Source organism: Python bivittatus, unplaced genomic scaffold, assembly GCF_059951505.1.
Source record: "Python bivittatus isolate LINGU-HERP-01145 unplaced genomic scaffold, Pbiv_v1 ctg000020_np1212, whole genome shotgun sequence".
NCBI classification, from domain to species: Eukaryota; Metazoa; Chordata; class Lepidosauria; order Squamata; family Pythonidae; genus Python; species Python bivittatus.
Genome location: NW_028277030.1, coordinates 42052231 through 42074076, shown reverse-complemented (window position 1 = coordinate 42074076; position 21846 = coordinate 42052231). Strand labels below are relative to the sequence as shown.

At 36.0% G+C, this 21846-nt stretch overlaps 1 protein-coding gene across 1 annotated transcript in view; it reads right to left on the bottom strand.

Annotated features, from left to right (window-relative positions):
• COL19A1 (collagen type XIX alpha 1 chain) overlaps positions 1-21846 on the bottom strand; it is a 219644-nt gene that overhangs the window by 65869 nt on the left and 131929 nt on the right. The window contains exons 15-18 of the mRNA XM_088137595.1: positions 21609-21662; positions 7538-7591; positions 1635-1679; positions 433-468 (exon numbers count right to left, since the gene is read on the bottom strand). Of these exons, the coding sequence (XP_087993721.1) occupies positions 433-468; positions 1635-1679; positions 7538-7591; positions 21609-21662 (189 nt within the window). The remainder of the gene's footprint in view (positions 1-432; positions 469-1634; positions 1680-7537; positions 7592-21608; positions 21663-21846) is intronic.

The following is a 21846-nucleotide window of genomic DNA, read 5'->3' as shown; positions in this document are numbered from 1 at the left end:
CCATGTTCAAATCTGTCAGATGTTCACAACTGGATGTAACTTTTCCATAAGTTCTATACATTTAAAATTCAAGGCGCAGACTCCCAAAGATGAAAGCAATACAGTTTCAGAAATATCTCCATAACTGGCACCTAAGCATAAATCCTTATGCAAATGTCCCATCTGTAGAAAAAAAGATATGGCAGTCCTACAGGAGTACAAGTGCAACCAATAGATAGCCATGAATTGGTTTCCCCCAGACATGGACTTCTTTCAGAGATAATGGTCCAAAGTAGATTACACTCTATCCCCCTATAAATGCAATCACTTGGGCCAGCTGGTAACAGATATGAAATTCTCCTTTTTTCTACAAAAAATTCTAAATGTATTAACAAGTATTAGAAGTACTCACAGGGTGCTGTTAACATAAGGGGAATTTTGAGCTGTACTTACTGAATCCCCCTTTTCTCCTTTTCCAGAAGGTTCTCCCTGTGACAGAGTACAAGTAATCTCAATATTTATATGGACATTTTGATTCACATTTCTGCATGGAAAATACAGAATTATCAGTGTTAAAAATAGTTGATAATCAAAGCATCTGAGCATTATGGTGACTCCATGAAAGGTCATATAATGCAGAATATCCAATGCTGCACTGAAATCATTCAGAAAATATATTTCTATCCACACACAAACTCCACATGCAAAATATAGAACAGTCAAACAGTGAACAAATTAGCAACTATGGATGGGGATCTGGGGTCTGTTCAGCCATTCTTGCTGGTTGAAGGTGTTAATCAGCTGTAGTCTTACAACATTCATTGCCAGGCTTATTCATTAATAGTAACCCCAAACCAGGCAATTATGAGAGCATTTACTATAGTTATGCGTGAATTGTCCCATATTTAGGAATTCTGATGTTTCAGCAGGACTCACTTAAATTTTCCATTAGTGGGGCATAATTCCAATAATATTTTTTTCCACATTTTGTTCATTTGGGAGTTAGACAAACTTAAACCAGTAGAACTTATTTCCAGGAAAACCTATTGTGGCTATGATGAAATTTGTGTGAATAACAGAGTAAAGATAGTTGTTTAGACTGCTCAAGTTAATTCTGAGTAAAGGTATCTAGAATCAAGTCCTATACAGTTAATTAGGTCTCATATTCATTAACTATGCTTAATCCTGCTACCTTAAAATCTGTCTTGCTACAAAGAAACATGCTTAGATTGCTAAAGGTTTCAACTTAAGATACCTAAAACACTCTAGAGAGGCTCACTCACTCATAGAAGTCCAAACACATCTGAGGATTGCCAGTACTGAGGATTGCTTTGTCATAAAAGCATCTCTCAAGTTTGGGTTCTTTGGAGACAGTATGTCACAGAAAGTAGATGCCCTCATGTTTCTGGGCTCCATAGCATGCAATTGAGCTTCACCTGAGGAATTTCTACACCCTTGGGATAATGTCAGAAAATTTAATTGAAAAACTCAAGAAATGCTTAAAAAATGGGCATTAAAGTCATGCTTCCACTCCTAGATTTTCTCCCTGATTCCAAAGGTTTTGGCAAGAATGAAAGCCACTTTTAATTTTCAGAAATCCCATATAAACAAATCAGCCGTGCTACCATAACTCCCAATTGCAATTGATTACTTACCTTTTCTCCTTTTGCACCTTTTAATCCCTTTTCATCTCGAAGACTCTTTCCCAAAAAAGAAAATGGGGATCAGTTGTGAATGAGGATCTAATTTGTTAACAACTAATAGGTAAGAGATCAGTTTCCCAAAATCTTCCTCTTCATAATGGTTATCCAATATTCCCTTCTATGAGTAATTTATACTATATAATTGCAATCTAAATAGCAAGAAATCATATTCTAAAATAGCGAACAATGCATCTCTGCATTTCCAAATGAATGTAGCTGGCATATTTCAAATTACTTCAAATCAAAAAAGTGTTTTAGAAGTTGAGGATGACATGCCAACAGAGTTCAGTATTGCTTATTCTCAGAATAAAATTGTATGTAATTATGCAATATGCAACATGCAATATGTGCATGGGAATGGAAGGGTTGAATCAATGATATATTGGTTCAAAATGTGGTGCCCTGCATGGAGTAAGCTGCTTTGGCAGAATAACACCTACGTTAAAGGTTGCTGCATTGATTGCTGATTATCTTTCCTTGACAATTCAAACTGATGGTGTTATCCTATAAATTGCTACATAACTCACTCTCACTTACTTCAGGACTGCCTTGTTTGACTAGAAACCACCCATCCTGTGTGTTCATTCGACAGGGGTTGTTCAGGATCCTCATCCTATGAGAGATCAAGGAGACCAGAGGCAAACCATCTTTGTGGTGGCACTGACACTATGGAAGAGCTTAGCTCCCGATGTTCATTCATTGTTTTACATTTGGAAAAATGTAAAACCTGTCCTGTTTGATAGGTATTTATGTGTTAATGGTGATGGGCTATCTTTTGTTTTGGCTGGATTTTAATACTGTTTAGTGTTTTATGAGGGGACTGAAAGATGTTTGGTTTTTGTGATAACTATTCTATTATGTATTCTGTATACTCCTTGCAATTGGGTAGTATACAAATTCATGTAATAAATAATTATTAATATATATAAATAGATATACACAGATCCATCACTAGCACAGTAGCAGCCTAGGCATACTTAGCATCAGTAAGAGCCATTGAAATTAATGGATTTACTATAGCATAATGATGTACTGTATAAACTTGCTAAGCCTAGATTTCTCCAGCCTCTCGTTCTCAGGATAGATATGTACGTATGTATAGGCAAGGCAATAGTTTGTGTGCTGAGAACAATTAATGTTCTAAATGGTGTACCTTATTGTACTGGCAATTAATTTTAAAGTATAATTAATATGCACTTAATCTTTGTTCCTAGCATTTCCCTTTTGAGGAGTCTGGTTCTATCCAGTGCATGAACATGTATGTGAGTGTTTTGTCATGTATACACCCTCTCCCTCCCACGTACACAATATAGACATGGTTTTCATGCACACATTTGTTAGACTAAAAAACAAAAAAAAATCTACAAGACTGATTTTACTTGAAATTAGCTGACATGTTAGGGAAGCTGGATATTATAAAGAATTTTTGAGTATATTAGTAACTGTTTTTCTATCTGATCTTCCTGTGGATAATGATCATGGTGTTGTAACATCTTTTTAAATTCAAGAGTGTCTTTCTTTTAGGTAAATATCGTATTTGTTTTAATGATCCATTAATATCCAGAAAGGGTAAACTGTTCTCAATAGTCATACTATTATACTGTTTTTAGCTTAATTTATACATCTCAGGTCTTGAAAACATGGGCCAGTCTTGTTGCAACCTGAAACTCTGGTTCCAGAAAGTCTAAGTACTTAAAGCTGAAGTTTAGATTGGTAAATCATCTTCCTAAATACTAAACTTAGCACTTCTTTTCTGGAAAGTTGTTTGCTTGAGAATAAATCATTAAATGTTTTGCATTGGACAGCTGAAAGGAGGAGTGTATTAGTGCAGTATGTGAGGGTTAAAAAGATGATTAATTTCTTGAAGATGAAACAGCTGGCCCCCATGTTTTGCCAGAAGATATTAACTGGGAAACATAATAAGGCATAGGAATTTGAAGGGTCTTATAATTGTAAGAAACATGAATCTTGCAGACAGATGCATATCATATCCTGAGGACCTCAACTCCGGTTCATGTCACCTGCCACAAACTTAATCTTAAGTAGGAATTAAGAGGCTACTAAAACATGCAAAATATACCAAGAATGATTACAAGAAGCAAGCTATACATAATGAAGAAAAAAAAAAAAGCCTTGATGCAGTTAGTTTTCTAGCCACAAAGGATTAGGAAATATAAAGCAGCTCTTTAAAAAGCTCAAACATAGCAGTGCAATCTATAGCACAGTAGGTATGAATCATGAATACAACAACAGCTATTGACCTGTACCTATGCTTAACAACCCAGGAAGATACTGATCTTTGACTAACTTGTTTGCACACAGCTGGTCATATACAATTTTTCCACAAACTGGGGAAATGAGCTCATCTATAAAAATGTATGATAGAATACCTCCATTCTGTTTAATATGTTTCTAGGAATCTTAGGCTAGTATATTAATAATTATATTAGTATAATTAGTAGAGCACCATCACTAAGTCAGAGGTAGAAAATTAGAATTTGCCAAAAAGAAATGATGAAAGCACTAGAAAAATAATGAAGCAGTGGTTGGGATACTACAGACATCAAAGTTGACTTCAGTTTTGATGGTATTGGATGGGCCAGAGGAACAGAATAGTTAAAACTGCAGTGATTTTAAGAGAAAGACGAAGAAATGTAAAGGTAGTGGCAAGCTTCTTTCAGAGTAACCCAATCAATCAATCAATCAATCAATCAATCAATCAGTCCAAGGAACTTTCTTTCTGGTTGGCCACACATCCTTAGAAACCCACACAAGATATAGTTTATCATTTGGAAACAGACACTTGGCCACAAATTTAAAATAGGATAGTCACCTCAGTTGACTAAAGTTTAAGAAAGAAGTTACCCAGAACCTGCCAAATGGCTGTTCTGAATCAGTCCAAACTGCTGGCAAGCCATTGTTAGGGACTTTGTTGCCAAACATTTTAATAACAAAAACTGAATTTGTAATAAGTCAAAACAAAATGTCTTAGAACTCTGAGTAATCTGAGATAATAATACAAAGACAAGGAAGAGGAAGAAAATAAAGTGAAACTGCCAAAGAGTGCGGAGTATATGGTTGAGGTTGGTTGAATTCCTGAAAAATTTCAGCACAATCCCCCAGGCTTTCAAATTTACCACTTAGTAAATAAGTAAGCTGCTTGGCTTATTCTGCAACACTTAATCAACAGTATAAACAACTGAACCCTATACCATCCTAGGATTCTGAGAAAAGGTTAATAACCTCAATAATGTGGCTGAGTACACCCACTCCTTGTTTAGTAACCAGTAACAGTAACCAGATTGTTAAGTGGAATGGTCGCTAAGTGAACACATGACTGAGAAACAGGGAAAGACACTGCAAAGATCACTGATTGCTGCTGTTTCATCCAGATAAAGTTCTCTCATACGGCTATGCCAGCATTACTCTCACTCCGGCACGCGCTGTTGTCAGGCACACATAATTAGGTTGTCAATGCACGCATTGGTCAGAAAATGAATTTATTGTTTTTTTTATTATCATATTTGTGAACAATAATTAAATGAGGTAGTTGCTAAATGAGGAATGGGTGTATTCAGAGCTTTGAAGAACAGAATTCACAGTATAGCTGAGAAGTGAACTCACAGTACAACTGAGTTTTACTACAGAACGGAAGCTGGTTATAAAGCTTCCATGGAAGAGCTCTATTAAGACTCCAAAGAAATAATACTAGTATCAGAACTGATCTTTTTTCGTAGAAAGAAAGAGAGGTGGTTAAACTAGGTGAAAGACAAACCTTGGCTCTAGAAATGAGAGTTAGGTATCAGCACAGGAAAGGGACAGTGCCAGGCGGGAACATGAGAAATGGATTCAGAGTCAAGCAAACCCAAGACAATGATTGAAGATTTGTGATATGGGGTTTATTTAGGTAGGCAAATTAGTGAGTAGTAGAAGTTTGAACTCACTGTGGAAGTAACAGATGTTAAACCAAGAGATGATAAAGAGAGTTTGGTTTTTGTAAAATCAAGAAGCCTCCTAGCTGTTTCCCTGAATTAAAGCTAGATGATTAAACATTACAAAAGCCATCTTTCTGAAAGACTGATTTAGCTATACAGATTAAAAATTATATCCAAATGATGATGTAACCTGCTCATTTATTTTGTGTTGAAAATACAAAATAACAATTAGATCATGTTTCTCATCAATGCTCTAATTAGGCCATTTTAAAGGAAATCTTGTGGATTGTCAGGATGGGACAAAATGGTAATTAGAAAGAAATGAATGTTTACAGTATCTGTAAATCCTAACCTTCTCATGGTGCAGCAGAATATCTCATTTAATTATCGCAGATGAGCAAATTTCTGACTTGCACAATTTACTTCGTTTCTTACTAGAAACTCAAAGTCACTCAGGGAAGACTGGTACCAAATACTGACTCAGCTTGGCAAGCATATTTATGAATTTAGTAATTTGTCAACAGTACCAGAGCCAAGTCCAGAAGTCTTTTCATATAAAAGATTAGTTTCCTGCCACACATTTCTTTTTAGCAATGTTATTTCAGGACAAGGAATGAAAAGTTCTAATCTGCAAACCACTCAAAGATCTACCTGAACAGATCCAAATTTATATTCTGCCCACCCTTGATTTAAGGCACAGAGAAAGATACAAAGATTGGTGCTCTTTAAAATGCAGACATGTAGATTAATATATCAGCGTTAAGGCTCCTAGCTTCCACAAAACTCTTCATCACATGGCTGTTTTCAAATTTATCTGTTTGTTTATCACGCAACAGGCTTGGATAAAGCCACTAAAGTACAGTGGTACCTCGGGTTATGAACACCTCTGCTAATGAACTTTTTGGGTTACGACCAGCTCCGGCCGCAAAAAATTACCTCGGTTTGCGAACTCCGCCTCAGGTTATGTACCGGATCCGTGGCCATTTTCCCTCCTGCCACGCGGTCGCGGTTTCCTGTGGGCGAGATCGCGGTAGCAAGGAGACGTTCGGTGAGGCTTGTGGTGTGTTTTGTGGTGTTTTGGAAGGTTTTGGTGTGCTTGTCAGCATGGCTCCAAAGAAAATGCAGAGCAGGCTTGGCAAGAATAATTTGCTTCGGGTTGTGACCAATTCGGGTTGCGACCAGAGTCATGGAATGGATTAAGTTCATAACCCGAGGTACCACTGTACCAGGATATAAATTACATGCGTGCAAAGTCATTGATATTCTCAAGAATAAAACCCATTATTTAGAGACAGAACCATTTAACTCATTGGATCTTCCTTCTAACTATATATTAAAAAATCTAAAGAGAATGAATTAAACAAAATGAATTTTGTAGCTTTACTGAATTTATTCAGTATAGCAGATGGGCTTACCACTTACTTAATTTTCTATGTTCCTTTTGCCAATGAATTGTTACAATTATATAGCAAAACATATTACTATACTGGTTCACCTTCATCTCCATGTGCAAGCTAAAAGAGTCAGAATAATTACCAACAAGAAGAACAAATCAATCAAGATAAGGTCTAATTTCAGAAAGTAGGATAAAACTTACCTAAAATTTATCTAGCTAAACAGCCTAAACAACCCCGGCATTTCAAAGTATCTGTCCTTCAGTCAAGAGACTCTTAATTAAAATAAGGCCAGTGATGACATGGAAACTTTGTTAATAAAGTACATTGATTTGTATTTGCATTAAATATGTGAGAGTCAGCAATTGTCTTCCAAACAATTTCACCAGTATTCTTGTGGTACGGAATTTGACTTTCACATGCAAAAGAGATGTGAGCATCTGAAGATTCATAAGACAGGAAGTTAAGTGAGCATATGCATCAGCAACTAAATTGCATGATACTGAAATGCTCATAATATCCATACCTGATAATTTGCCCCTTTAAAGAAATCTTGAAATCCTGGAACACCTGGAGGGCCCTAGAATGAGGGAAAAAATCAAGAATACAATTTGTCAGGTTTGAAGATTTTTCTCTTAGAAATACACATTCTATGAATCTATTGGTTGATTGGGATGCCTTTAAGGCGTACGTACATCGTTTTATTACTAATTATGTTTCATGGAAAAATGTATGTATGCATTTATGTATTTGCTACATTTATTAACCAGCCTAACCAAACAACTCTGATTGGCATACCACAAAGTAAAAACAAAGCCAAAACAAATAAACAAACAGCCAACATCCCCCTCAAACAAAAAAAGAAACTACATATATTTGTACAAATATATAAATATATAAATGGAGGCATGACCACTTCTAACCAATCAAGTGGAACTGACTGCTTGATGAAACAAGAAAATGATAACAATGTTATGAAATACGTTAAGAGAAGGTGACATTCAGGCCCCTGGAAGAAGCATGTTTCATAATATGGGGCCACCATGGAGAAGGCCTACTATCTTGTCCAAGTTACATGAACCTCCCAGAAGAAAGGACTCTCAACAGGCCTTCCTAAAATGACCAGACTGGACAGATGGAGTTGATTCTGGCAAAGCATTGCATGATATATCCTGGTGCTGTGGCATAAAAAGTTTTATACGCAATAACTGAAACTCTGAATTGGGCCTGGACGCTAATGGGAATGCAGTGTATCAATCAGTATTGCTCTACAATGGAGAGGTTGTCCCAGCAGCATATGGGTGTGGTATTCTGGACTAATTGAAGCTTTTGGTTTAGCTCCGAAAGATGCCCCATATGGAGCACGAGTAGTCCCAACACACGGTGATCAGAGTATGAGTACTATCACCAGGACATCCTATCTGAGGTGAGGCTGTAACTGGTACATCAATTAAAGCTGGGCAAAAGCCTCCTTGGCCATGATTTCTACCTGCTTTTAATCAGGAGCTGTGTGTCCATGAAGACTTCCTAATAATGGACCAATTCTCTTAGGGGAAAACAACCACATCCACAATAACTGCTAGGACTGATGCTAGCAGATCATCCTGATGCTTATTAATGCCAAGGAACTCAATCTTGGAAGGATTTAATTTTGCTTGTTTTGCCCCATCCAGATCCTAACAGCCTACAGACACCAGTTCAGGCTGTCAGTGGGAACTCTAGCTCACCTCTGGGTGGCAATGTGTACTTGGATATTGTCAGCATATTGATGATATCTCACCCTGAACTAATGGATAATATTACTCAGAAGTTGCACATATGTTAAACAGCATAGGGAAAAGCACCAAGCTTGTGGCACTACATACAGGAATCATTGTGGATATGAGCACTGTTCCCCTATGATAACTTATTGAAACTGCCTAAGTAGTAGTGGAATCACCCTAAAACAGTGCCTCCAACTCCCAACTCTTGCAGATGATATACCAGGATGCTATGGTCAATGGTATCAAACTCTGCTAAGATATTAATAGAACTAAGAGGGGTGCATGCGATAAAGGGAAAACACCAGCCTCCTTTTAGTAAGCCACAGTAGCAGGATATAAATGTCTGCAGATTGAGTGCCTGCTCACCATAAAGGCTGCTCTGATAAATAAGCAGGTGTGGGAGTTTGGAAAGAAGTTGTGGGAGATGTTAGATGCCAGAGGACAACAAAGAGAACCTGTGGGGAGCACTCCTGCTGAGTACCCTTAGCAGGCCTGTATAAACAGATTTTTCACCCTTCTGTGCTACCTGGTCTTGATGCAACTAATTATCCAGGCAGAATAGAGCGCTGATTCCTCAAGTTGGAAAGTCATTTTATATTAAATGTTGCTTTGAATTCTTGGTTTAGTCTCCTAAGGCTTCAAGAAGTCTGCTTTTGTTTTCAATCCCTGTTGCTGAATATTCAATGGACTGGGAAGAACAAACTTCAGCACTTTCTCTACAACTTTGCAGAGTGCAGTGTTTGCTTTCGGTTACTTACTAGACAGCTCTTCACCTGTCCACAAGAGTGTCTGCCACTGTGCCCCATCACGGTCCTGGCCAAAGTAATTGGCCAGAGCAATCAGTGCAGTTTCCATGTCATGAATTGGTCTGAGTTGCAGTGGAAATTTTTGAGACTTTTCCTTTATTTATTTTTCCTTTATTTTTTTATCAATTAGATTGCTATGTGGTAAACCACTGCCTTTCCTGGAATTACCTCCTCATCTATCAAACTGTATTGGGGAATTTATCAAAGGTGTCCCTTATCTCTTAATTTGGTATTGAAACAATTGGAACAACTATGATTACATTTCCGTGATATTCTTATTGATAATTCTGTAATTTCTATACAAAGCGTATTCATATTGTTCAATAGTTTGATTACTCAGTTATTTGGAGTAAATCCCATATATTTCCTATTGGCTCAAATGTTTCTATGGAAATTTGTAATAACTGAAGTTTCAATTGCTACTTGTTTAAAATATTTGGAAATAGTTATTCCAAGGAAACTTTCTTCATTTGTGGCACATAAACGTAAAAATGAATATTACTTCAAGACTGATATTACTTAAGAATAGTCCCTATCAGTCTTCTTAAAGGTTTTACTAATTAGTAAGGTATGAAGTATATATATGTATGTATGTATGTATGTGTGTGTGTGTGTGTATGTATGTATGTGTGTGTATGTATGTATGTATGTGTGTGTATGTGTGTGTGTGTGTGTGTGTGTGTGTGTGTATGTATGTATGTACAAATATATATATAAAACAAACCCTAGATTTTCTTTATCTAAATTAGGGCTATCGTATGATGCTGGTATGTCTACTTTTCCTGATTTTCATCTTTATTGTTAGGCATATATTTTTACTTCAATTTCTTTTTGAAATGCAAGCAATCAAGTCCAAAACTAAGTATTGCGCAATTAGGAAGGTGCTATGTGATTCCTTTGACTTCATGGCAAGGATTTGGCTCTATTTTTAGTGATAGCTCTATTATATTTCCTGCGTTAAAGGTTGCACAGCACATTTGGAAAATGTTGGGTTGGAAATATAATTTTAACTCTTATTCACATGATAAATCCCAGTTTGAAATAGAAATCTTTTTTTCTGGGAGGAGGGGACGAATGGACAATTAGGAGAATTAATATTAAAGATCAATTTATTGCCAATCTAGTTTCTAAATAATTTGTAAAAGAGATGTGAATTGTCAGAACTGCAAATCACAATTTAATCCATATGTAGCAGCAGGATATAAAACTTTTGAATTACTATCTGTATTAAAATAATTAGTTGATTCCAAATCGATGTTAAATAAACAATACAAGAATATTCATCATGTAAATATCAGTTATTTTCAAGGACTCTGGAATAAAGAGAATATCTCACATCAATTAATCAATGGCTAAAAATTTTAAAGAATGCTTCTTATGTTCTTAAGATAAGACTAATTCAACAAAATATTCTTGTTCATATTAACTGGATACCCCAAATAATATTTTAAAAAGGGTGGCTATTAATGTTATGAATGAGGGGATTACTCATACAATATAGGTTTGCTGTGCTGTTGCCCTGTTTTAATTAGTTAATATGCTTTTAGAAAGATCACTGTGATTTAAAAATGTGAAAGTACTTTTGAATTATATATCAAAAACTTGAAACTTATCATTCTATGAATTATGGTTTCTCAGACAAGAAGTCAGGAAAAAAAAAAGATAATTCTTCAGTATTGGAAAGGCAAGTATAACCCTAGATTTACAATCTTGGATTACTGATTTATGTTTGTTTTTATAAGACATCTTTCTTGTTTTCATTTATAAGACATTTTTCTATCAGTGTAATGGAAAGATTGGTCAAGGTTTAAATGATCTGTTCAAAAGCTAGCTGAATTATTTCTTATAAGCAACATAATTTATCTTCCTTCTTTTTGCTGTTTTGTGCTTTTTCTTTTTTTCTCTCTTTTTCTATATTAAGATAATAATATTTAAAAAGAGCTCAGTGGTCACTCAGATAAATATATGTTAAATCAGTACTTCTGAATACATTAAAAGATTACTAGATATTACTGATTTATTATAACATCTGAAAGTACACTAGGACAACTGGAATACTGTAGATGGGTTTTGTGCCTGAAGATGCGTGTCTATGAAAAATTAGATGTATATTTCCAGAAGTAGAAGACGCTAGGAAACACTTTCTTGTATACAGCAACAAAACATAGTTAGCATCAATGTCTGCCAAAATAATTTATGTCAGAATCAATAGACAAAACATTCACTAAAAATTAAAACCTTTAACATGCAAAGTATTATTTTGGGAAAAAAGGGAGACAAACATCTATTAAGCTATGCTATATTTTCAGACTTGTTGATATAAAACACTTATATCACAATTAAGTGCCCCACACTCTCAAAGTAGATTGGCCCATCTACTCCAAAACTATTTTCACTAACAGTAACTCAAAAGAATAGGTTGAAGCTAGGTTATTATATATTCCAAGCATGCTCTGTTATTCAGCAGCAGTCTTTCCCTTTCAAGTGCTAACCCCACAATAGGGTCACAGCTCAAGAAATGTACTTAATGATGCCAATTAGGACTGAAAACTCCATTATTAAATGATGTGGTTATAAGTAAAACAAAAACCAAAAAAACCATGTGACCATGCCACTTAGTGATGGCAGTTCTGGCAGTCCCAGTTGTTGTTGTTAAGCAAGGACCACATGGGTCGCTAAGAAAGGACCTTACAGGACCATGACTTGCAACTTCCTGATGGCTTCCCCATTGACTTTGCTTGTCGGAAGCCTGCAGGAAGATCACAAATGGTGAACACGGGACCTCAGAGATGCTGCAATGGCCGTAAGTACAAGGACCAGTCATAACTACCACTCATTCAGTGTCATTCTAAGATCAAATGATTGCTGAATGAGTGGTTGTTAAATGAGGACCACCTGTATTGATATGCATGAAACATAGTGGAAACAAATGCATGGTTTTGGATAATACATTTCAAAAATTATTTAGAGTGAGACCAATAATACAATTGCGTATTGTAAAAATAATGATTCCTTTGAGTTGAACTCAATTCCTAATGATTTCAGTTTTATTTCAATGTCCACATTCACCTTCTGAGCTTTTAATAGCTTTGAAACCAGATTAACCCCTGGGGACTATATAGAGATGCCCATGCAGCTATCCTGGGAACAACATGGAAAAGATTTGCCATTCCTTTCTTCCAGGATGTTTTTGACTTTCCAGTCCAGTGTATAACCCTGATATTTTCTAATGGCCTCTATTCAAGGGCTGCAATTTCTAGCCTAGAAAAAGAATCATGAATTTTTTGTGTTTTATGGTACTATCTAGTGGTGTGTTTGTTTTTTTTTTTTTGCAGCCCAGATATGGTGGTCCTAACTAACAAGGTTCAGCCCTACTCAACTTTTTGAGATCAGCCACCTAGCTGGATATAAATAGTATACACACGCACACACACACACACACACTCAACTAGATGGCTGATCTCAAAATGTTAGGGGATGCAGTGGCGCGGCGGCTTAATGATGCTGGAGTTCGTTGGCCAGAATTGGTAGACTCTCCAACGGTTCGAGCCCAGCTCCGTGTGACAGAAGCGAGCTGCCGTCATTTTGTCCCTTGCTCCTGCCCACCTAGCAGTTCGAAAGTATACCATCTATGAGTAGATAAATAGGCACCCCCATTTCTGTGGGGGGAAATGCTGGCAGCATGGGGGAACAAGAACCAGCGCTGGATCTGCCTGGACGCGATTGGCGAAAGGATCGGTGGAGAAAGAAAAGTCCTGGATGAGCCGACCTCCCTAGGAACGCTGCTGGCCAGCTGGTGCAAAGCTAGCTTGCCCTCTTGTGGTACACCAGTGCAATAAAAGAGCTAGCAATTGCTGGAACCAGAACATCTACCGTGTGTAAAAAACATTGTAGACTCCCTGGTGTTGTATGCCATATGCTAAATAAATAAATCTCAAAAAGTCGAGGGCAACTTTTACGATTACAGTTACAATTACTTTTTTTCAACTATTAATATAGAGTAAGAATTTTTTTCAGGTTGAGAGGACTAACAGTTTCATGTGGGGAGTTGTAGAGAATCAAATTAGTCTCAGAAAACCTAATGAATTTCACTGTGTGCTTGCCTAGAAGAACCATTCTAAGAAAGCTTCCCATTTTGGAACACCGAAACAGGATGTGCAACACAGAATGAATCAGAATGGGAGGCACCTAGGCCCAGAATTACACAATTATAAATATTTATAGCTATGCAAATGTAGAAACTTATTTTGGATTCATTGTTATGGGAACAAAGAAAAACAAAAACAAATGGCCTAACAAAGCAGTTTTAGAATAGATTCTTGGCAAGAAAAAACACATATCTCCAAATAGTTCAGAAAAATAAGGAGCACTATTCCTTTTTTATTGTTGTTGTTATATTGGTCTTCACTCCAGTAATTTTTAAATAGTCAGATACATTATAAAATTCATGTAAGTATTTGCACTCCATAGATTCTTGTCTGTTCCTGCATTGTTTAATGAATGTCTGCAATAAGAGTATTATGCAAACTGGTAGATTTCCCACTTTCTTTCAGTGCCAAAAAACTCATCCCCGAATCAAGTTGCTGCAAGAATCTGAAACTATCCCCAAGACGGGCCTACGCTAACACTTTGGGGTGGGATTATGGCTCAGCAGTAAGAACACATGTAGCACATGCAAAAGGTTTCAGGTTCAATCCCAGTATCTTCAGTTTAAAAGGATCAGGCAGCAGACAATTGGAAAAAGTATTCCTGAGACTTTGGAGAACCACTGCCAATAAAGCATATTGTGCAAAAAGGACAAATAGACTAATATAGGATCAGCATCTTCCCAGTGCTGCCATAAAGCCTGCCATAATCCAGTGTCATCCCCCACCCCCAATACTTATGCCCCACGACACAGAAGATAGCTTTACCCTACTGCAATAGCATCCAATAGCACCCAGATGCTCCATTTTGCTTCTCTTCACCCAAACCAGGGACCATGGACCTATGGAATAATACTAGAGTGTACAGACCTTCCTCTACATAGTATTTCATTAGTCTCCTAGAAAAACACTTTATGGGTAACTTAACAACCAATTCTGCCAGCTGTTATGTCTAATTTTAGATACTGATTCAATTAGCTATAACTTTTGTAACAGATATTACTAGAATGTTCATGTAATAGTATTGCTTTCTGCAAATAATGGTTTCCAATTACTGTAAATCATTTGATTCCAAAAGTAAACTCATTGATTATATTGCTGGAAGAAAAATGGATACTAGAAAGCATAGCTGTGTTTTCGTTTTGTATCACTTTTTAACTCAGTCTTATGACCAAAATATAATTTTTGAGTGACATAATGCAGGATAATGTAACTTTAATGAATAATTATAATAAATTATAATAATACCTGTTATGACCCTTTTCTGATAGTATACTGTACATGAAACTACTTATCCCAGGATCTGATAATATACTGTAAGTCAACCTCTCTTGTGACATGCTTTCTACACTGCTTCATAATTGGGAACAACATACTTGCCTCTTCTCATCTTGGGTGAGATAGGATAAATCTGCTGAGAAAAGGCGGCACAAATGTGAAATAATATTGTAGTTCAGCTGTTGATCAGTATGGGGACCTAAGGAGAGTTTATTTGAGGCTGTTCTCTCCCTCTTCAGGGGGAGCTTCAGTGTGAGGAAAGTCTTGCTGATTCATAGATTCTTGATTTAGACACATGGTAAAACATTGGTTACAAGACCTTTAAAATGGGAAGAAAAAGAGCTCTGATGTATATGCAAATAACTTCAAACAATTTGTTAAAGACACAAAGTTCAATAGAACCCTAATTTTAAAATGTATGGCTGTTTCTTTTTTATGGGTTTAGAAAGGATGAGATGGTTGCCCAAGAGAGGATCTTTCAAATGATGTCACTCTAAACATTTTTCAGGTTTGCTTCAATACTATTAAGTAATATAAATCAGGTTTTGATCTACATATGGATCTTAGAAGATCTAGACTGAGGTACTTCCACTTAGGCCCACTATAGTAAATGGAACATGAGGCTGAGAGAACATAGAGAGCTAACAGGAGTTTGCTAATGGAGTTTGCAGATCATAAAAATACTGAACCATAAGCTTTTTGAAGACTTAATTACTAGAAGGCAGTCAATATGGATTTCCCAAGAACAAATCTTGCCAAATGAACATTAATTCATGTTCTTATCAAGTGACTTTCTTAATAGCTTGTGGAAATGCTGTAGATGTCATTAGTGTTGATTTCAGCAAAGCATTTGAAAAAATACTCCATGATATTTGATTAGCAAGCTAGTGAAATATCAGTTGATACAAAGCTGGTTTGAAATTTGTACTGTGAGGTATGATTCTGAGCTCTTAACTCTTCAATATTTGTATTAATTGTTTGAATGAAAAAGTGGAAGAAATTCTTATCAAAGATGTAGATGACATAAAATTGAGTGGGCTAGTTAATACCTCAAAAAACAGAAATGAATTTCAAAATTATCTTAACTGGTTAGAGAAATGAGGTGCAAGTAACAGATTTAAATTCAACAGCCACAAATACAAAGTTCTTCATTTAGGAAATAAAAGGCACGGGTATAGGACATGTGATATATACATGTAGTCCTTGTTTAGCGATTGTCTTGTTTGTGGTTTAGTGACTGTTCACAGTTACGACAGTGATGAAAAAGTAACTTTATCACCAATCCTTGCATTTACGACCTTTGCAGGTCTGTAAAGCAAAGGAAAGCTGAAGTAAGATTATAAGCACAGTTGTGGTTTTACTTAGCAACTGCTTTACTTAACAACCAAGTTTCCAATTCCAATTGTGGTCACTAGACGAGGACTACCTGTAATAGTATTTGTGAAAACAATCTTGGAATAGGAGGTGAATGAAAACTGAATATAAGCCAGAAGTATGATTCAGCTGCAAGAAGGAAAGATACAGAAGAGTTACTTATAGAAATTCTGCTTTGATCAAACCTCATCTTAAGTGCCAAGTCCTGTTATAGGTTCCACTCTTTAAGAAGGATTCAGAGAACCGGAATGGATTCATATAAGAATGATTCTGAATCTAGAAATTAAGTCCTATAAAGAGAGCTGAAAGAGATGGCTATTGCCCTAAGAAGACAAGACTGAGGAGAACACTTTTCAAGTACATGAAGGGATGTCATATAGAAGAGTGCCAAAGAACATCCCAGATGACAGAGTCTGGCATAATAATAAGATTGTTTGACTTATAGAAAAACAGTTCTTCACAGTAGGAGCAGTCTGACAGTGGAACCAAATACCCAGACAGGTGTTTGACTCTTCTTCATTGGGTATGTTCAAGCAAAGACTAGAAAGTCATCTACTGAGGATGGATTCCTATACTATGTGGGAGTTTGGCCCTAAATGGTCCTTTCCAACTTCATGATTTTACAATTTTAAGTTAAATATGACTTGTGCTGTTGATTTCTTTAGAAACCACATATAGTACACCTTACTATGGTTCAATCCAGCTCAGTATAATATTGAGATAACATAATTAAGATAATCAAAGCACAACCAAAAGCAATATTGTGTTATTTCCTCATTACATTCTCTCCCTTTCGTTTCCTTCCATTCTCTTCTGCTTTTATTTTCCCCCCACAAAAAACCTGTACAATAGGTTAGTGATTGGTCTATGTTTACTCAGCGAGTTTCATCACTGAAGGCACTTCCAGGTGTCTATTTTAATTTGCCCACAAAACATTTCATCTGGCTGTTCAAATGGCATTGTACTCATCCCGTTCAACTCATCCCTTTTTCTAAAGGATTACTTTTCCTCTACATCTTATTTCTGGTATATCAGGAACCTCAGCTATGATTCTGCAGCTCCTGGGGGCAATCTGTTTTCCCTCTGAAATAAATGCAGGCAGCAGCTCCCCCACTGTTCACCTCCTGTATTCAGTTAGCCATTGCACAGCAGCTACAATCAAGTTTCTTTCCTTTCTTCCAGAGGGTTAACATCTTATTCATTTACCTTCCAGTGTCTGGGCTTTTTATATGCATTGTTTGGAACTGATCTTCCTTTACTTCCTCTAATATCATAATATACCCTCATGCTCACAGGCAGTTTAATGGATCTCTACTGCTACACTAACTGCAGAACTTCTGGGCTGAAGAACTTTTTGAGCTATAGGCATGGCGGCATGGTATTCGCAGAGATGTTTACATAACTCAATTAATATTCTCTTACTGCTATTCTTCATAGCAGCTTTTCCAATAAATATATCCAAATGCATAGATTGTGTTCAAGTGTGTGATTATGTGAACACCGGCATGTTATTTTCTTTCCTTTTTATGGACTGGGGATGAAAGAATTGTTAATTCAAAATTAGTTAAAAACCAGAGGTGGGACGTTAAGCTTTTGGTCAGTTAGGTAATCAGAGGCAATGTTATTGTGATATTCTTTGCTACAAAACCTAGACCCCAAAGTATAGTCATGTTAATTGTTATAGTATTTGAATACTGAAATATTGAAATATTGGAAAAAAAAAGCTTGAATGAAACAAAATTTGGTTTAATATGTACTGCAGAGGCTTCAGACATGGAATATGCTGGGGGAGATGGGCGGCATACAAATTTCATAATAAATAAATAAATAAAAAAATAAATAAAAAAATAAATAAAAAAATATTGATGGTATTGAAACACCTTGAATATAGTTTTGAACCCCAATCTCTCTGCTCCTTGTTTAGCATTGCAGCCATGTACTGGCTTATTGTATCAACAAATAGAAAATCTTAGTTACATTATGAAATACTTTTCAAATCTCTAAATCTGAGAAATATTTTGCTTGATAATCCTTTGCTTTAAAAAGAGATATCAAATCTCTTGCTGAGAATGCATATACAGTGAAAAAAAAATTCCCCACAATAAAAACTTGGTGAATTTGTTAAAATAATTAATTACTATAATAACATTTGTTATTTTTTATTTTGTGAGATGACCGATGAAGCTCTAAAATAGTTTGATGGTCTGTTTAATGAAGATTTTCCAGCACTACATAAGAGTGTGAAGGAAAAAAATCACTAGAGGGAGCTGCTGTTCCATTAAAAATGAGCTTGAATACTTTTTCAGCTTGAATGACCCACACATTGAACAGAATAGATTCACAGCAATATAATGAAAATGTCTCTAAAACAAAATAAGTGACAACAAAATAGAATCCAGAAATGTTGTACTAGAAAGAAAATCACAATTCATGTTCATAATTACTGATTCTTAAAGGCATTTAAAGAGAAACATAAAAATAAACTCAGAGAAGTACCGTGGTTTTGAACAGAAGCAATTGATATTATTTATTCCTTCTGTGGAATCTGAACTTGGACCAACAAGAATTAGAGAACTCTTACAGAACAGTGTGTTAACCAAAGTCACCAAGTCTGTTTACTGAATTATCAATATGCTTTCAGCTAGTTAAGAGTGCTGGAAACTATTTACTCTTTGCCAAACAATGAAATGGTTCTAAAATCATTCAACATTTGTCAGAGCCAAAGCTGTAGGCTCATAGTGTCAACAGGAATAGAGTAAGAGTAAAAGATATTCTGGGTTTACTATAAAACATATCAGACAAACTTCAAACATCAGGTAGCTTTCTGATTCTGTGAAATTCATGCTTGTTCTGCTATATATTGCTCTACATAGTCACTTTTTAAACCATGATTTTATTTAGTGCTTGATGAAAATTTCCCATCCTAGTTGGATCAGTTATGAGGAATGATAATTACTCCCATAGCCCTAGGCACACAAACCTGTATTGATCCCATTAAAATGTATTTTTTACCTTCCTTGTAACAGCTTACTACCCAACCCCAACAGACCTACAGTATTTGGTGAAACCTGTGACTTCTCACTCTGTCAGGACACAGAAAAGTCTGTTTTTGAAGTGGGAGATAAGCAATAATAGTAGCTGGGGCAGAGAAACCTTATCTGAGATGCATTTGTTCATCTTGCTTAAAGTTATACCCACCACAGTATGTCTTATATTTAACAGTCACAATTGTGAACATATTTATCACATGCATTCATGCATAATTAATTTCATTTAAACATTAAAGTAACATCTTCCTTGAGTTGAACTTGACTCTTGATGACTTCATGGACAGGACTATGATGTTGGGTTTTGTTTTGGGCAACAAAATTATCAAGTGCTACTTTCTGGGAGGTTTTTCAACTGTCCAGTCTAGGCCAGAGATGGGGGGGGGGGTGTTTCCTGATGGTCTTCCATCGAATTATTAACAGGATCGATGGTACTCAGCTTTTTCAAAATCAGCTCAAATGGACTAGATGCTACCAACTCTTATTCTATATTGTTCCATCCTGCCTGTGGAATGCTTTATTGCCATGATATAAATGACCACTAAATGAAGCCCACTGGGCCAGGAGACACAACAGTGTAAACAATGAGCTTATCAGGATCTTCTTTTCCTGCTTCCCTGACATCCTAACCACCAGGGTGGGGTAGTGCTACTCTTGGGCCGAGCTCACGGTCTCCAATTATTTTTCTGATCTAACATAAAGTGCTACTATATTAGCTATCCAATTTTTGAAAAAAAAAAAAAAAGGAATCAGAAGACAAAGGCAGCATCCCTACTATGGTTTGGTATTTAGCTCTGTAGAGTCTATTCATGACTCTGTTATTCCAAGATTTAAAGCCACCTCAATGTCAGCCTAGAACCCATTTAATGCTAAGAACAAGTGCCATATTTACAGCATTCTTAACACACCAAGAAGTCTGGTTACTTCATATACAGTATTACAGTTGTAAAAATTACAGTACAATAAGCTTGACTGCTTAAGACAATGTTGGCTCAAGTTCAAAACACTCCAGATATTGTAACAGGAATATCTTGTATAAGGAACCTGAGTGGGGGACCATTTTGGTATTTATATCACAAATTTCTATAGATTTAAAATTACCATTAATTCAACAAAAATATGTTGGAGTCTACTGGACACTTCTGTGTCCTTTTCGGAAGAAATGAGAAGGTTCAGTTAATTTGCTGGACATGTGGCACTAATGACACAGCATTGATTCATATGATGAGTTCATGTGCTGTAATAAATCTATTTTGGACAGAAATTATTTTATGTATTAATTTTGTTCCAGAAGACTCATTATTTTTTGTAGATCCTTCTGTTTTGAATTATATACCAACAGGAGGACAGCAGAAATAATTAATACTACGAGATTGGAATGATGTCGGTTCTGTCAATTATACAATGCTCTGAAGAAGTCTTTTTTTTCTTTTTCTATAACTGGATAAGTATTTTTTTCTGCCAGAAGTACCATTTGGAATGACCATTTTAGAAATTTGGGGTGCAATTAATATCTAAAATTACCCCTGTATAGAATATGTTTGTGAACTTTCAATGATTACAGAAGAATCAAGTAGGTAGCACACCAAGAAAAATAGAGGTAGCTTTAATGCCATGATTTGAAGAATCTTCTTAAGATTCAGCTGTATGACCAAGCACAGATTCCAGTCCATAGGCATCCACCAAAAACCCCCCAACATACTTGTTATCAGAATTAAAACACAGTATAATTCCTTTCATACAGTTTATGTATCTCTTAATCTTTTTTTAATTCTTTAGCAAACTCATTTAATCTGCAGCCCAATACTCTTTCCAGTATTGGGTATAATCCTTTCTGCCATTCAAGCAATCAGCATCTTTGAAACTGCCCTTCTAAGTCAAAAATTATCCCATTTTAAACACATAGCATCATTGGTTTGGGTAAAGTAAAATAGTTAAATTTCTCAGACAATGTACATAGTCTGAAATGCTCACCATTTTCTTCCATTTCCACCAGTTTCAGAAATTATTATCCTATATTTTCTATCAGACCCATATCCCACACCTCTCTATAGGCCTGAACCATTTTTCTTGTCTTTGTTTCTCTGCAGAGAAAACAAAAGAATTTCTCACACAAGTTCTCTTTGGTATCTGCTACAGGTTGTGGACTAAACTAAATTTAATGCTATCCTTGTGTGTACTCACAGGTGGCCCTGGTGGTCCTGCTTTTCCAGGGAGTCCTGGTTTGCCTCGTCGTCCCTGGATAAACAAAGAGATATGAAAGCAAGAATTATTGGGACAAAGAATCATTTATTTGTTTAAAGAACATGGTTTTGAAAAACATCAAGTGTTTACTCTAAGGCAGGACTATCCTCTCAATTAAGGAAATGTTCCAGAGCAACTATTCTAAGAAAACTACTGGAAACGTGTGGTTCCTGCATCA